The sequence below is a fragment of the Coregonus clupeaformis genome, unplaced genomic scaffold (assembly GCF_020615455.1).
Source record: "Coregonus clupeaformis isolate EN_2021a unplaced genomic scaffold, ASM2061545v1 scaf1232, whole genome shotgun sequence".
Classification (NCBI taxonomy): domain Eukaryota; kingdom Metazoa; phylum Chordata; class Actinopteri; order Salmoniformes; family Salmonidae; genus Coregonus; species Coregonus clupeaformis.
The window spans coordinates 148461-165795 of record NW_025534686.1 but is presented as its reverse complement, the minus strand read 5'-3'; the positions used below and the strand labels follow the sequence as shown (position 1 = coordinate 165795).

At 44.2% G+C, this 17335-nt stretch overlaps 1 protein-coding gene and 1 pseudogene across 1 annotated transcript in view; one reads left to right on the top strand and one right to left on the bottom strand.

The window, feature by feature from the left end:
• Window positions 1-5386: 5386 nt before the first annotated feature.
• On the bottom strand, window positions 5387-13837 carry LOC123486467 (annotated as a pseudogene).
• Window positions 13838-16979: 3142 nt separating this feature from the next.
• LOC121558909 (disintegrin and metalloproteinase domain-containing protein 10) overlaps window positions 16980-17335 on the top strand; it is an 85352-nt gene continuing 84996 nt past the window's right edge. Inside the window, exon 1 of the mRNA XM_041872251.2 lies at window positions 16980-17143. Within this exon, the coding sequence (XP_041728185.2) occupies window positions 17077-17143 (67 nt within the window). The 5' untranslated portion in view covers window positions 16980-17076. The remainder of the gene's footprint in view (window positions 17144-17335) is intronic.

Sequence of the window (17335 nt, the reverse complement as noted above, 5' to 3'; positions counted from 1 at the left end):
TGGCTGTGTGTTTTGGGTTGTTGTCATGCTGGAAGACCCAGCCACGACCCATCTTCAATGCTCTTACTGAGGGAAGGAGGTTGTTGGCCAAGATCTCGCGATACATGGCCCCATCCATCCTCCCCTCAATACGGTGCAGTCGTCATGTCCCCTTTGCAGAAAAGCATCCCCAAAGAATGATGTTTCCACCTCCATGCTTCATGGTTGGGATGGTGTTCTTGGGGTTGTACTCATCCTTCTTCTTCCTCCAAACACGGCGAGTGGAGTTTAGACCAAAAAGCTATATTTTTGTCTCATCAGACCACATAACCTTCTCCCATTCCTCCTCTGCATCATTCAGATGGTCATTGGCAAACTTCAGACGGGCCTGGACATGTGCTGGCTTGAGCAGGGGGACCTTGCGTGCGCTGCAGGATTTTAATCCATGACGGCGTAGTGTGTTACTAATGGTTTTCTTTGAGACTGTGGTCCCAGCTCTCTTCAGGTCATTGACCAGGTCCTGCCGTGTAGTTCTGGGCTGATCCCTCACCTTCCTCATGATCATTGCAACTCCACGAGGTGAGATCTTGCATGGAGCCCCAGGCCGAGGGAGATTGACAGTTATTTTGTGTTTCTTCCATTTGCGAATAATCGCACCAACTGTTGTCACCTTCTCACCAAGCTGCTTGGTGATGGTCTTGTAGCCCATTCCAGCCTTGTGTAGGTCTACAATCTTGTCCCTGACATCCTTGGAGAGCTCTTTGGTCTTGGCCATGGTGGAGAGTTTGGAATCTGATTGATTGATTGCTTCTGTGGACAGGTGTCTTTTATTCAGGTAACAAGCTGAGATTAGGAGCACTCCCTTTAAGAGTGTGCTCCTAATCTCAGCTTGTTACCTGTATAAAAGACACCTGGGAGCCAGAAATCTTTCAGATTGAGAGGGGGTCAAATACTTATTTCCCTCACTAAAATGCAAATCAATTTATAACATTTTTGACATGCGTTTTTCTGGATTTTTTTGTTGTTATTCTGTCTCTCATTGTTCAAATAAACCTCCTATTCAAATTATAGACTGATCATTTCTTTTTCAGTGGGCAAACGTACAAAATCAGCAGGGTATCTAATACTTTTTTCCCTCACTGTATACACACAGTTGAAGTTGGAAGTTTACATACACTTAGGTTGGAGTCATTAAAACTCGTTTTTCAACCACTCCACAAATTTATTGTTAACAAACTATAGTTTTGGCAAGTCGGTTAGGACAGTAAGTAATTTTTTCCAACAATTGTTTACAGACAGATTATTTCACTTATAATTCACTGTATCACAATTCCAGTGGGTCAGAAGTTTACATACACTAAGTTGACTGTGCGTTTAAACAGCTTGGAAAATTCCAGAAAATGATGTCATGGCTTTAGAAGCTTCTGATAGGCTAATTGACATAATTTCAGTCAATTGGAGGTGTACCTATGTATGTATTTCAAGGCCTACCTTCAAAATCAGTGCCTCTTTGCTTGACATCATGGGAAAATCAAAAGATATCAGCCAAGACCTCAGAAAAAAGATTGTAGACCTCCACAAGTCTGGTTCATCCTTGGGAGCAATTTCCAAACGCCTGAAGGTACCACATTCATCTGTACAAACAATAGTACGCAAGTATAAACACCATGGGACCACGCAACCGTCATACCACTCAGGAAGGAGACGCGTTCCTAGAGATTAACGTACTTTGGTGCGAAAAGTGCAAATCAATCCCAGAACAACAGCAAAGGACCTTGTGAAGATGCTGGAGGACACAGGTACAAAAGTATCTATATCCACAGTAAAACGAGTCCTATTTCGACATAACCTGAAAGGCCGCTCAGCAAGGAAGAAGCCACTGCTTCTGTTGAAGTCGGAAGTTTATATACATATATACATATACACACATACAAAAGTATGTGGACACCCCTTCAACTGAGTGGATTCGGCAATTTCAGCCACACCTGTTGCTGACAGGTGTATAAAATCGAGCACACAGCCATGCAATCTCCATAGACAAACATTGGCAGTTGAATGGCCTTACTGAAGAGCTCAGTGACTTTCAACGTGGTACCGTCATAGGATGCCACCTTTCCAACAAGTTAGTTCGTCAAATTTCTGCCCTGCTAGAGCTGCCCCGGTCAACTGTAAGTGCTGTTATTGTGAAGTGGAAACATCTAGGAGCAACAACAGCTCAGCCGCAAAGTGGTAGGCCACACAAGCTCACAGAATGGGACCGCTGAGTGCTGAAGCGCGTAGCGTGTAAAAATCGTCTGTCCTCTGTTGCAACACTGACTATAGAGTTTCAAACTGCCTCTGGAAGCAATGTCTGCACAATAACGGTTTGCCGGGAGCTTCATGAAATGGGTTTCCATGGCCGAGCAGCCGCACACAAGCCTAAGATCACCATGCGCAATGCCAAGCGTCGGCTGGAGTGGTGTAAAGCTCGCCGCCATTGGACTCTGGAGCAGAGGAAACGCGTTCTCTGGAGTGATGAATCATGCTTCTCCATCTGGCAGTCTGACAGACAAATCTGGGTTTGGCGGATGCCAGGAGAACGCTACCTGCCCCAATGCATAGTGCCAACTGTAAAGTTTGGTGGAGGAGGAATAATGGTCTGGGGCTGTTTTTCCTTTTCTTCATGTAGTCTATCATTAAGACACACAGCGAGGATTCTCTCTGCTTTATCCTCCTTGTTTTCCTACTTGTATTCTTGAGGACAGGTGCTAAAGCACAAGTCCAACGTGAGTCAGCGCTGTGAATACAAAACGTGCCTAAAGCAAAAACACACACACTGACACATGCACACACAACTGTGTGGGCACTGCGTCTCTGTCTGGTGGGTGGCGAAGCTGGCAGCACAGTAAGAGATCAGGAACGTGCCCGCCCACTGCTCCCGCTCTGCCCAGTGCCCAACATGCTGCCTGCTCTGCACACCCACGCCCTCCTGCTGTGTGGCCAAGCCCTGCTCCGCTCAGCTCTAGCCGCTCACAGACTACAGATTATGACCAGACTACATCTAAGTAATGCCACCCTAATCATAAATTCTGTGCTGAATATGGTATCCACACAGAGCTTGTGGTATTTGCATGTGATGATGTACAGTAGACTATTCCGTGGTCACTGGACAATGAAGGCCAGTATTCAATGGTTCCACTCCAGCTTTTACGGAAGAGGGAGACTGATTGGATAAACAGGCCGGCCTTCCTGTCACATGTTCCACTAGCAGGCTGGGAGCCAGATCAATATTGAATTCCCACAACCCTGTGGCAGAGCCACACACACGGCCACGCTCATCCGCCAGCTCAAACCAGCAGGTCTCACACACACACACGCACACACGCGCGCGCGCTCTGCTTCCACTGGGGACTGGGGAGTGACTCCAGACCTCCATCCGCTTGCAAATCAGGCTGATAGGAACACGTGGCTGACTGACAGACTGATTGACAGACACAGGCAAGAGCTTTGCTTCAGTTTTCATGTCATTGGCACACTGAGTGGACAGCTCCCTGAGTATTATGGAGATCTGGCACAAATCGTTATTAGGTAGCCTACGTCAGTTTTTAGCTCTGCATTTTTGTCTACAACTGCGCACTCTTAAATTCCACAATCATGTATATATACAGCGACACAGCTTCCACATTATTTTTAGTAGCATCTCTATCTCAATAAAATAGAATATTCTATATCATTTAACCATAAAAGTGCTACTGCGTACAAAATCTCATGAGTGCCCTTTATCAAGGCTATGGGAACCTGACCAAAACCAGCCTTGGCAGAATAAACCTTCACTGAGCGCTCCAGTTTCTCAGAGTTACTGTTTAACAACAGCTGAGCAATCTCTATTTTAATCCTCATATCCTCCTCCGACAGATGATGTTTTGAAGCCAGAGTTTATAAATAGAACTCTGTTATGCTGAACTCGTTCAACACTCTTCAAAATCATGAAAGGAACTTGACTATTCAAATATGCAGCAGACAATATCAAACAAAGGCAAGATTTAACAAATGTATTATATTTTGGTTTGGCATGCACATTGGCATGTGAAAGACTCCCTAGTGAAAGACAGCCTCCCTAACCCTCTCTCACCCTATCCCCATTCATGGTGTGAGGCTCCTTCCGTGCCTGGATGAGTGCTCTCCTGTCGTGTTGAGGTAGGGCTTACACAGCCAAATCTAACAGGAACCCACAACTGTTTCTGCCCCAGCTAACAACACAGAGCCTGCCCTAAACTCTACACATCCACCACATGGCCTATCCACACACATGGACACACACAGTGCACAAATACACACGCCACAGAGCCTGGTGTTCTGGACCATAGTCCAAGATTAGACCACCATAATTACAATGAGTCCACCACCATTTAATTTGAGCGCTGCTAGTTTTTCCTGCTTAAATTCACACAAAGTACCAGAAGCTTGGAGAGCTACGACTGTACGGCAGTCAGAACATTCTCCTTCTTATAGTAATCCAGACTCTGGTATGTACACACACACACATTACTTCTCTCCTCCCCGAACGATGAAATCCGTGAAGAGAATAACATTCACAGATGTGCTGGTTCTTTGCCACAGCCGAGTAGAGAGGAGGAGGAGAGGAAGAGAGGCCGTGCCCCTCCCACATTCCAGGCAGGCAGCAGGGTTAGGGATGGAGTGTGGATGGGAGTGGGAATGGGAAAGCCATCCCTGCCAGGCCATGTCAGCCACTCAGAGCCCCAGCGCTGGCCTCGATCTGAACAGCCGTGCATCCCTGAGCACCCTCCCACAGCGATGTGAAGAGACACGATCTGCCCCTCATGACCCGTGCTGTGCCGTGGGCCTGGCAAGACGCGGCTTATGTAACCTATATAGGGGCTAAACGCAGCTCCAGGGCAGTGGGCTGTTTTTTCCCTGACACATAACCCTAATCATCACGCTGCTTATTTTCATCTTACATAAATATACATTCATTGGTCTTTCTGGAGATTCATTCCCAATGCAAATGTTGTGCAAATGCACTGACGCAGATGCACATGACCGTTTAAATAGTCATCATCTTAACACTGCATCGTTGCCTATTAGAATAGAAGAGGACAGGAACTGCAGTCACTAAACGGCAGGCAGGGATATTTTAGGTGTAGAAGTGAGAACAAGTGAGCCCCCCTGGCGTGGTGTGGTGCTGCTTTTGCTTTTTGGCTGCTGCTCTGCCATCAGAGATCTAAGAGGGAGAGGAGGGGTACTCAACAGTCTAGCCTGCCTGCCTCTCCCTCCCAGCCTCCTCGCTCATCCTGCATGCCCGTCTGATTCTCCAACATGAGCCACAGACAGACACAAAGAGAGACGGACCGGCAGAACAGTGAATAACTGCCCTTATTGATTGTGTTTAGGCAACAACAGTCCTTACCTGCTCATAGTTTAGCCGCTGGGCTTCAGAGATCTCTTTCGGCTTGGCATCGAGGATGTAGTCTCCTGCAGGGGAGAGAGAGAGAGAGAGAGAGAGGAGGAAGCAACATCAGAGGTCCTGGGGATACAGGCTAATTAAAGCAGCCACAGACACACAGGGGAGCTGTGAAAATATCATCAGGGTAGTGCCCTGCCCTCTCACCACTGACATCACAAAGCTTACGGACCGTCTGCTTACGTCAATCACATGTAAAGAGGAGATATTATCGACTGCGTTCTGATTCCATAAGAAGTGTCTAATCCTCAGTGAGAAGCGGGGTGTGGAGTGTTAAGCGCTGGCCAGCTATTTTTCCAAGAAGGGCTCGGCCAGGCATGCAGGGTTAGTCGAGCCCCGGCCAGTGGGGAGCCGCTAGAGAGGTGTTGAGGGCTTAGTGTAGGACCTAGGAAGAGCAGCCAATGGGGCAGGCAGGGAGAGCCTTGCAAAGTCAGTCAACCACCACAGAGAGTGAGAGCCCTGTGGTGCTAATCACAGTGCACCTGTCATCCACCCATTAACATTGCACCCAACTCCACCCTCCCCTCTCTGAGCAACACACAGCGGCACAGTCTCTCACTGTCGAAAACATACCCAATTGCGAGATATTTGATGTTACAAGATAACGATTCTGTGAGACTTTTATATCTGAAAAACAAAAATAGGCCTACCTTTTCTCATAATCCAACGATTGCTTTCTTACTTTAGCAAAGTGAGCCAGTGGTCAGTGTGTTTGAGAGCCGGGGAGCTACTCTGATTTCATCTCCATATCTTCTCCTCAGACACAGGCTTCCTCAGCCCAGGCCAAGAATGCACCCAGCTGAGGCCAGTCAACTGACTCTGACATTTCTATGCCCAGGGAAACCCCCGGCCATACCCCCCTATCTCCCTCCCTCCGCCTGCCCCCTGTTCCCTGCCAGCTGACTGTAGACTGTGCCCTCCCTGGGCCTCTACTGCTGCTGCTGATTCACTGGCATGCCCCACGGAGTACTAAATCCCAACATCGACCAGCAGCCTCTTTAATACAACATACATCTCCTCCACTTCTGCCCTTATGGGCCTCACAGTAGTTATTAATAAAGCGTCTGAATCAGCCCACGTTAAATGGGGCTCTTTGTGAGCAGCTCTTTCTCACAAGCCATTGTTTTTTGGCTGGGCATGAAACAATAACTGTGCGTAGTGAGGCTAGGAGACAGGCCTATCTGCCTGTTCCTGGACATTACACACGATTAATGGTTTGACCAGGGCCCAAATCATTCATTATGAGCCATCAGACACTAGCTGGAGTAAAGACAAAGCCGTCGCCACAAACACAGAGCTGCAATTTATGGGCACTCTTGTGAAAGAAGAGCAGAGACGCTCACAGGCATATCTGGGTTGATACGCACATACATAGCCTGAATAATGCAGTTAAAGGTCAGCAATGTACAGAAGTGGGATGGCTACAACCATGAGCATTCCTCAGAGGAAATCTAACATGACAGTCGGAAAGCTTGTCACCTGTGATTTGCAGAAGGGTTGAAGTGACTAAAATGTAAATGTAAGTGCTCACTGTGAGTCAGGTTGCTCGAAAGAGACAGGGAATGTTTTTACACTGAGAACTTGGAATCAACCATGGGCATCTGTAGGAGCAGATAAGCAAGGTGCAGAGCTGCAGAGGGAGCAATCAGGGGACTCCATCTGGGGCACAGTGGGGGAGAGGGCCCTGAGTGGTTGGAAGAGGGGGTAAGGCCTCTCTGTGGCTTCTTACTGGTGTTGAACATATAGCTATGAGGTTGGAGTGAGTTCTGTGTTCCATCAGATCCACACATTAGGCTACCTCTAAGAGAATATCTAAAGATGGCAACTATGTTTCTCTCAATTTGCTAATGCTTTGGGTCAGTCTGAATGGTCTCCTCTCTTAGGGTTTCATGTCAGTTGACCAGCAGGGTACAGTTTACAGTTTCTTGCTTTCCTCCTCTCTTATAAAAAAGTATTTGGGGAAGGTCAAATTAGATTTGCCTGGTCAGAGTGTAGTCTGACAATGAAATGCACACACGGTAGATGATGCTTTTTCTTCCAGCAAAATGAACCAAACTAATGCATGCAATTCAATTATAATTGATCAGTAATGGATACCAAGTGCTATGGACTCACAAAGGCAGATTCTGTGGGGAGGAAACATTAGGCCATTCCATTAACAGAGTTCAATAACAGACACAATGACTAATTCTAAATTACATTTTCGTAGCCAATGCATCCAAGAAATGTAACATCTAACCAAAAGGTAACAACGTTATTGCATATAATCATTATTACCCCTGGTACAAAACACATTCATGAGAAGTTAAGTCAACATTTGAGTTATATTTCCTGACAATGAAGAATCATCCCTCTGTTTCCCAATCACATTTTGCTGTTTATATTCTATCTTGGTAGCTAACTAACTAATCTGTCCCCCAATTAAGCACTACAGAGTAAACTGTAATTAAACCATGGTGAGAAATATCCTTAGCCATAAATTAACGACAGTCTGTGTCTTGGCCCATAATGATTAATACAGATTAAATCAAAACCAGTTGAATCTGCTAATCACATGCAGAATGTAGGACAATGTAGCACAAACAGTCAGGAGTCTTTTGGTAAAAACTGACCTCTATACTGAAGCCCCAAATGACCATATGAAAGTAAACAACTCCCATGGCATGACTAATGTGGATACATTTCAGGACTTTTGGCCTCTCTCAGAACTCAGCAGCTGGTGGCTCCATTTCCCTTATAGTTAGAGTTGTTATTGACGCCTAACAGTCTTTATATGATGCATTTAGCTAGAACACACTCAAAACTGGACACTAGTCATAGCGCCAGTCAAAGAATTAGAGCTTGTAAAATTGAAGCCAAACTGACCACTGCCATGAAAAGAGGACTTGGCTATAGTGACAGGGATTTTTTTTCTCTATAGCTTGGATGAGAATGCCTTTAGTAACAGGACACCCCTGGTTCTACATCATAACAGCACCCAGCTATGGAGGGAGGCAGTGGTGTCAGCGTCCCACGCATGGAGAAAGAACACAGCTCCTGTTTCCCTGACGTTAGCAGGGGCTTGGTCCACAGACATGGGTATTAGCGATGCGCGGGTGAGCTGTTTCTTCATCCGCCCGCAATTGCTAATATTCCCATCCGCAACCGCTGATGAAAATGTGAGGCCCGCACCCGACCCTAACCCACAAATATAGAAAATACGTTGTACAGTCTAAGATGGAAGATTTTTTGACAGGCATTTTTTAGATATGCCTATGTTTCTGCTTATAATTTGCGACATTTTGGTAGGCTGTTTGTCAACTTGTCTATAATTAGATACAGGCAGCTTCTCTTCTGTAATTACTTGTTGCCCTAGAAGACTAAATCAACCCTTGCTCACCAGAATAATGTTATAAATCGATAGAATGAATGCTTCAATCTATACTGAACAAAAATATGTAAGGTGTTGGTCCCATGTTTCATGAGCTGAAATAAAAGATCCCAGAAATGTTCCATACGCACAAAAAGCTTATTTCCCTCAAATTTAGTGTTAGTGAGAATTTCTCCTTTGCCAAGATAATCCATCCACCTGACAGGTGTGGCATATCAAGAAGCTGATTAAACAGCATGATCATTACACTGGTACACCTTATGCTGGGGACAATAAAAGGCCTCTCTAAAATGTGCAGTTTTGTCACACAACACAATGCCACAGATGTCTCAAGTTTTGAGGGAGCGTGCAATTGGCATGCTGACTGCAGGGATGTCCACTAGAGTTGTTGCCAGAGCATTTAGTGTACATTTTCTCTACCATAAGCCGCTTCCAACATTGTTTTAGAGAATTTGGCAGTACGTCCAACCGGCCTCACAACCGCAGACCATGTGTAAACACGCCAGCCCAGGACCTCCACATCCGGCTTCTTCACCTGCGGGATCGTCTGAGACCAGCCACCCGGACAGCTGATGAAACTGATGAGTATTTCTGTCTGTAATAAAGCCCTTTTGTGGGGAAAAACTCATTCTGATTGGCTGGGCCTGGCTTTGCGCCCAAGTGGGTTGGCCTATGCCCTCCCAATGCTGCGCCCCTGCCCAGTCATGTGAAATCCATAGATTAGGGCCTAATGAATTCATTTCAATTGACTGATTTCCTTACATGAACTGTAACTCAGTAAAATTGTTGAAATTGTCGCATGTTGCGTTTATATTTTTGTTCAGTATAGTTGACATTGTTCAAATGTGTTCTCTTTCATCTCTGCTTCTCTCACACAGCAAATACGTTTCGGGACCAAGGAGAAAATGTAATAACTTTAAAAAACATGTCCAAATGACATCAGTTTCACCGGTTAAGGAAAAAGCTGTTAAAACGACTCAACATGTTTTTGATAAGATCTCAGTCCAGCTTGGATGCATATTTTATGTGGTTCAAATAATAATAAAGATAATTGGGTGGTGGCTTACATTTGTCCTATTTGACACTTTTATGATGCTGATAAAGAGCACCGCCACCTTTATAGACGGGCCCTAACCACGCATTCATTCTCTCAAGATGCTGAAAGAAAGAAATCATATTTCTCCACTCATGTACCCGTTTCAAAATGTATATTTGGTGTATCATTTTACTGCAAGAAATGCTTAATTCTGCAGGAGTTAATATTATATTAGGCAATGTGAGAGGTTATAGACCTACAGTCAGTGTCCAGATTTCAGTTAGGCTACTATTCCATTTAACCAATCTGAACAGTACAGTTCCCTTGATGTGCCATTTTGAAGTCCCCGTCTTGTGACTGTCGAATTTGTATAGTGCCTCACAATCATCACACATCACATAGCCAGAACTGCTATCATCCTCTTTTACCACTTCACTACATTTTCCCCAAACATCAACTCTCCATTTCGCAGCTTTTCTAAATTATTATTGAATTAAACTCTGACATTGTCCTTTTTGCCTCAATGGATCGATCTTAACTTTTTCTGCCCAAGTTCCCAAATGCATTTGGCAATTGGCGTGTATTTAGGGGCTACAGTTAGGCCCCAAAGCTTAGGCTACACACTAACGCCAGATAAAAAGAATGAAAGAAAAACCTAAATGTAGTCTATAGATATGAATTGCACAAGAACTATACATTTATGGATTTTTTATGCATCGTTTCTCTTTATCCAACCTGCCCGCCCTTCATCCATACAACATTTTATGACCCTAAACCCACCCACCCACCCTATCTGTGGGGACTGCAGGTGTATCACTAACGGGTATACAAGTACATATGCACTCTTCTGAGGGCAGGTCTAGCAGCTAGGTGAGGACCAGTATGTGTAAAATGACCCAGGTAGAGTATTGAATTTATTACAGTATCTTCCAAAATACTGTAAATCCAATTCATTTATTGGGTGCGTTAGTAAATTCAACCTGGCAATCTACTCCGATTTCAGAGCAAGTTTGAGTGTCAGAGCGCAGAATAATATAGGAATTTACGAACACCCTAAACTCGGTTGTTATGACAGGTGTAAGTAAACATTGGCTAAAACATTTTATTAAATTGTTGACAGTAACCCGGATGAAGTCACTAACCCTCCTGATATCATGAAACACTCTAACCAACTCTGCTAGGGCAAGTAAAATGTTCAGAGAGAGGTGCTCTCTTTTTGTGTCTGGAAGTAGCTAGCAAGCTAGCCAACTTTAGCCAGTTAGCTTGGGTGCTTGACTGCTGTTCTGAGCTCAGAACGCTCGGTTCAACCCTACTCCACGGCCAGAGCGTCCAATCTGACAACGCTCTGAATTTACAAATGGCCCAGAGCGCACTCTGACACTAGAGTGAATTTACAAACGCACCCATTGTATTCACTGGCTAAAAATCAAGTGGAGGTTTAGTTTATCTGGGATGTAGAACGACAACTCAGGTAATATTGGTATATGGGTGATTTCACAGCAGCTATGCAATTACTGTGTGCCATAGCTTAAATTATATGAAATCCATATTATATAGTAATTTATCCTAAAGCTAGGAGAGGCAGCAAATCCACAGTCTACTGAAGGGAGGCGAGTAAATTAGTAAAATAAGACTGAGGGGCCAGGCAGGCAGTGAGGCAGGTCCTGTGATTATTCATACAGTAATGCCTTCCCAGGCAGTGGGACATAATTACAGCCCTCCAGTACTCTGTCATTAAGGTCACATTGCACTTCCCAGGCTAGTTTCTACTACAGCTCAATGCTCCACTGCACTGGTGTACTAAATTTACAACCAGACTAGCAATTTGTGACATGGACCTTCTCGGTAGGTACAAAACCAAAGAAAAATACAGTATTCTCCATCCCTTTGAGCACTGTCAAGGTGGCTTGTATTTTTACCATGCTTAAAATACAGGTCATAAACTGTACACTTCACCCTCCAGGAGGGCAACTAAAGCACAGGTCACTGATTTATATGACATTCGGTCTTTGGTTTCGTAGACAGATTCTCACGTATACTCACCAAGATATTCCATCAACTGTTCAGCAGTTATGATCTCCATCATTGGTGGCATCTTCACCTGTAATGGAACCACATACATTATTTAACAAACCAAGCAATATGACTAAAGTTAGCCAGGACAATAGAACCTGGCTGACAGGCATCTCCCTCCCCCATGATTATGGTTCACAGTAAATACACCCACACCTGGGAAGTGGAAAGCTGTGTTTAAAGTCACCAGAAGTGTACTGTCAGCAGTTGTACGACTGTCAGCACACAGACAGGCGTTTGAAGCAAAGAATTCTGTTTACAGTCACTTTCATGGCACCCATTTTCACAGTAGGTAGTGACGTTTTAGGGAAGGTTTCAGACACCACAGACACAGAGCTGCAGTTTAAGTTGTGAAGCCACATACCGAATCAGAATCTCCACTGCCTGCCAACCAACCAACCGTCACTGACAGTAATTAAACGTTATCTTTATGATGTAAATTAAACCAGAGGCTTAAACAGGACTCAATTGGACGCTGTCAGAGACTACTTATAAGAGAGGGACTGAGCTGCCAAGGCCACAGCACAGGGAAAATATATACAATTGGGTCTATGGTATAATTGGTCAATGTGACTTATGTCAACAAGCTCCATCATAAAATGACTGTAATTGAGTATTAAGAGAAAATAAAGATGAGTGCATATGAGTGGTACAATTTCAACTTTAACTTCAATTCTGCCCAAATGAAGGAAGATTCTTTATGAATCTTTAACTTTTCATGGCATTCTATATTCTGTCAGGTGACAATAGCTTATTTTACTACTGATCATTCAATTTTGATTTTAAACTGATAATACAACAGATTTATTTAGTTTAGTTATGATGACCAGCTTCAGAATGACCTCTATTAGTAATATAGTATTGACAAATAATAGATTTGGAAATGTTCCAAATGTAAACTTGTCTCAGAGGTCCGGTCATGAGGTCAGTAATTTACCTTCCATGCCAGCAATAGGACATTCATAATTGCCAGCAATGGGCATGGGCCGTTCTCGTTCTGGGTAATGATAGGTGTGTTTTCCTCCTTCCACTTGATCCACTTGATGTGGTATATGGACTGGCCAGCGCCCCGGTCCTTGGTGCACGGGATCTTAGTTCCATCAGCCCCATACTCGCTCTGTAGTGTTAGGGCCAGCCCCCTGTCCTCCAACCCGTCACTGTTGAGATCGAAACTGGGACAGGAGTTGAGGTTTGAGAAGGACTCAAGTGAGTCGATGCTCCTAGATTCTGCCGCGATGCACGGGTCACTCCCCACTCGGCAAACCCTCGCATATGGTATTGTCAATCGCAACTCCACATTTGACGTTTCCCGTATTTGTTTTGTCCGGACATAGGTGTGTCGGTTTTGCCAGCTTCACTGGTTCAACTGACGCACAAACAGAAACCTCAGCTTGATCATCTGTAATCCTTGCCCCCGATTCCCCCATCGAGGAGGGCTCGCCATCCGTTTTGTTGTTTACTAACTTTGAGGTGGCACCCTCGCTATTTCCTGTAGCCAGCTGCGAGCCATTTCCCATCCCGTTACTCAAATGATCTCCAGATCCAGAGGACAATGTCTCCGACCAACCACTCGATTGAATGTTCTTCTCTTGCACCGGGAGAAACATTTCTGGCATATTTAATTTCTCAACACTGGAGATAGCATTACTAGCAGTGCTAGGAGCACTACTGGAGCTAGTAGTACAACTAACCAAAGTACTGAGAGAATGCTCACTATTCTTGCACGTATCGGTCACTCCCTTCATTCCGCCAACTGTTTTAATATCGCCCATTTCTCCTGCAATAGTAGCACATAGAGTACTTCCTCCAACATCTCGATGCAGATTTGCATTTTTCTCCATTTCGATTTACACACTGTCGACAGCTTTTAGCTAGCTTAATTGCAGCTCCAGCTTCAGCCCCACAGACGCCATGACATCTCTGCCAGTGACGTCACTGGAGAAGAGCCCACAGAGTTCTGGAAGAAATGCCTCTTCAGGCCAAGGAGAGGCAGTAGAGAATAACAGCAGACTTGAGTGCTCTGTTTTTCATAATTTGGGTGTGCTGTGTAAACTTTTATTCCGTTTGCAACAAATTGCACATGCTTTCTCGTCATGGTTTCCTGTCATTTTTACATTCATATTCATTGTCCCCCACGATGAAATCGGGGAGGGGCTATGGATCTGTCTCCAACCTTTCCTTTATATGTTAATTCAAACTTTAGTCACGCGATTTTCAGAAAGCACTGGGCCGATTTTGACGAAATTTGGTTGAATAACGTCTTGCAATAGAGAACCGGTATTTACAAAATTACACTGATTGGCCAGATGGTGGTGCTATAACAAGAGATTGAAAATGCACATTTTGAAAGGTCACGCCCCTTACCCCGTTTGACCTAAAGTCATGAAATTCGGTACATAAGCCCCTCTCCTCACAAGGAACAAATCTGCATCAGGGACCCATAAGGTCTGCCATGATGGATTTTCCGCCATTTAGAATTTTGTGAAAAACACTTGCTACTCTTCTGACACCAAATGACCGATCTGCACGAAACTTGATATGTGGCATCTATGGACAAAAGTCTCTCAATGCAATATTTTCCAGACTAGTACTTAAAACAACATGGTCACTATTGACCAATAAACATTCACATGGGCGTGGTCTGGCACATAAACACATATACATCAGTCAAGGATATTCATATTGTAACACATTTTGGAGCACACCACTGTTCGCTGCTCTGGCACCCCAATGGTGGAACAAGCTCCCTCACGACGCCAGGACAGCGGAGTCACTCACCACCTTCCGGAGACATTTGAAACCCCACCTCTTTAAGGAATACCTGGGATAGGATAAAGTAATCCTTCTACCCCCCCTTTACCCCCCAAAAAAAAACAACAAATAAACAAAAACAAAAAAAACATTGTAAAGTGGTTATCCCACTGGCTATAAGGTGAATGCACCAATTTGTAAGTCGCTCTGGATAAGAGCGTCTGCTAAATGACGTAAATGTAAATGTAATGTTGCAAACACTGTCAAGACTCAACATATGCAAGAACATTCATATCGACTACACGGTGGCACTATAATGGGCACATGTTTATCTCTTCATCTGTTTGACTCAGAGTGCTGAAATTTGGCACACATGCTCAGGGATATGAGTCTAGCTATCCCACATGATATCTCAGACACCACTAGCCCGATTTGGATGAAACTTGGGTTAATGATGCATATTGCCATAGAGATCCAGCATTTACAAAATTCCACTGATTGGCTCAAGGGGGGCGCTATAGTAATCAACTGTACGCACGTTAGTCACACGCGATATCTCAGACATCACTGGCCCGATTTTTACGAAACTTAGGTGAATGATGCGTCTTGCCATGTAGATCCGTCATTTACAATATTACATTGATTGGTCCAAGGGGGGTGCTGCATTATTCGTGGAGGATTACATGTTTATTGTTTCCTTTTTTTACTCTTATCTATCCTGATGCCCAGTCACTTTACCCTGCCTACATGTACATATATACCTCAAACACCTTATACCCCTGCATATTAATCTGGTACTGCTACTCCCTGTATCTAGCTCAATTTTTGTGTATTTTATTGTCCCCCACGATGAAATCACAGAAGGGACTGTGGATCTGTCTCCATCTGTACATTCATATGTTCGTCACATGCTATATCTCAGACAGCACTGGCCCGATTTTGACAAAACTTGTGTGAATGATGCGTCTTGCCATAGAGATCTGGCATTTACAAAATTACACTGATTGGCCCAATGTAGGGGGCGGCATCATTCGTGGGGACGACATGTTTACTGTTGCCTTGTAATTATACTATGTGTGTGTGTCAAATCAAATCAAATTGTATTTGTCACATGCGCCGAATACAACAGGTGTAGACCTTACCGTGAAATGCTTACTTACAAGCCCTTAACCAACACTGCAGTTCAAAAAAAGACTAACCAAATAAACTAAAGTAAAAAATAATGTGTGTGTGTGTGTGCGTGCGTGCGTGCGTGCACAGAGAAGGAAGAGGCGCGTGGGTCTTCATCACCTTGAATCTGGTAGCAGCAGCAGACAGCCAAGTTGTTTTGAGGTTTCCAATACAGTCAGTGTAGTGTATTTTGTTAGCCACACAGTGGCAGAAGCTACACACCTCAGGTCGTAGCTGTATCGAAGTGGTGTGTTTTTAGGGAATCTCAACAAAGACGATCAGTGCAGAGACAAGTGCAGAGAACAAGCAAGTGCAGGGCAGGTGTAGGTAGCCAGGACATGTTATGCAGGCACATTCAACAAATTCACTAATTCAACACAAATAGCTGTCTCTGAGCAGTGCAAATGGATGTGGGGCCACACACCTCGATATTGATTGTTCCTTGAATTTTAGAAAATGTTTCCCCCCAATTCATTATTACATTGACATTTTACAGTGGAATCTACTGTAGTGATGTACTGTATTCAGTACTGAAATCATATTCCATTAAATCAGGGTACAGGGATATTTCTAAAACTCTGTCCAAGACAAATGCATTATTGTCAATACATGATATTGTATTATACAAAGCCATGAGTGCATGGAACTCCATTCCATCTTATATAGCGCAATTGAACAGCAAACCTGGTTTCAAAAAACAAATAAACCAACCCCTCACTGCACAACGCCTCTCCCCCATATGACCTACTTGTTGTGTGTATGTACTGACATGTATGTGTAACTGATAGATGCACACACACACTACATGTTAATGTTTTTAAATGTATGTAAATTGTAAAGTATTTTGTCTGTAATGTATTTGTCGTTATATGTTGGACCCCAGTAAGACTAGCTGTCGCCATTAGCGTTGTCTAATGGGGATCCTAATAAATCAAAAATATTAATTCATAGGCTAACTTGATATTGAAGAGTGGCTTGGTTTGTCACTGTTGAATTTATTGCACTTGAATTGTTGTTTTCAACAAATATAAGGGGCCCTATCAAATAAAAGCAAGCAGGTTTTGTTGCGCTAGTGAGGTAGGAGGGACTAGTACTCTGCCTGCGCCTGACGTCAGGCCGTTGGAGACAAGCGGTGAAAGGCGGTTGTAAAGGTACTGCCATAAACAGAGCGCGGACTGCGCCTTTAAGAACTGCAAATCGAAACAGTAAAGCATTCGCGGTGTCAATGTACTAACAATGAATTTAATCGATATGGTCTTGATACAACTCTTGCTGTTGTTTAATTGTATATGGACTATTAAAGGTAAGTTTTGGCATTCTGATTCATACAGCAAGGAAAGTGTTTCATCGCTAGCTCGCTAATCGGATTGAGGAAATGGTAGCAAGCGAGCTAGGCTAGCAACGTTACCTAGCTGGGAGGGGTGACTGTTCAGCTCTTGTTTTTTTACAGTTATGGTTCAGCTAGGACTATATCGAGAGAGCCTGCTAGAGCCTA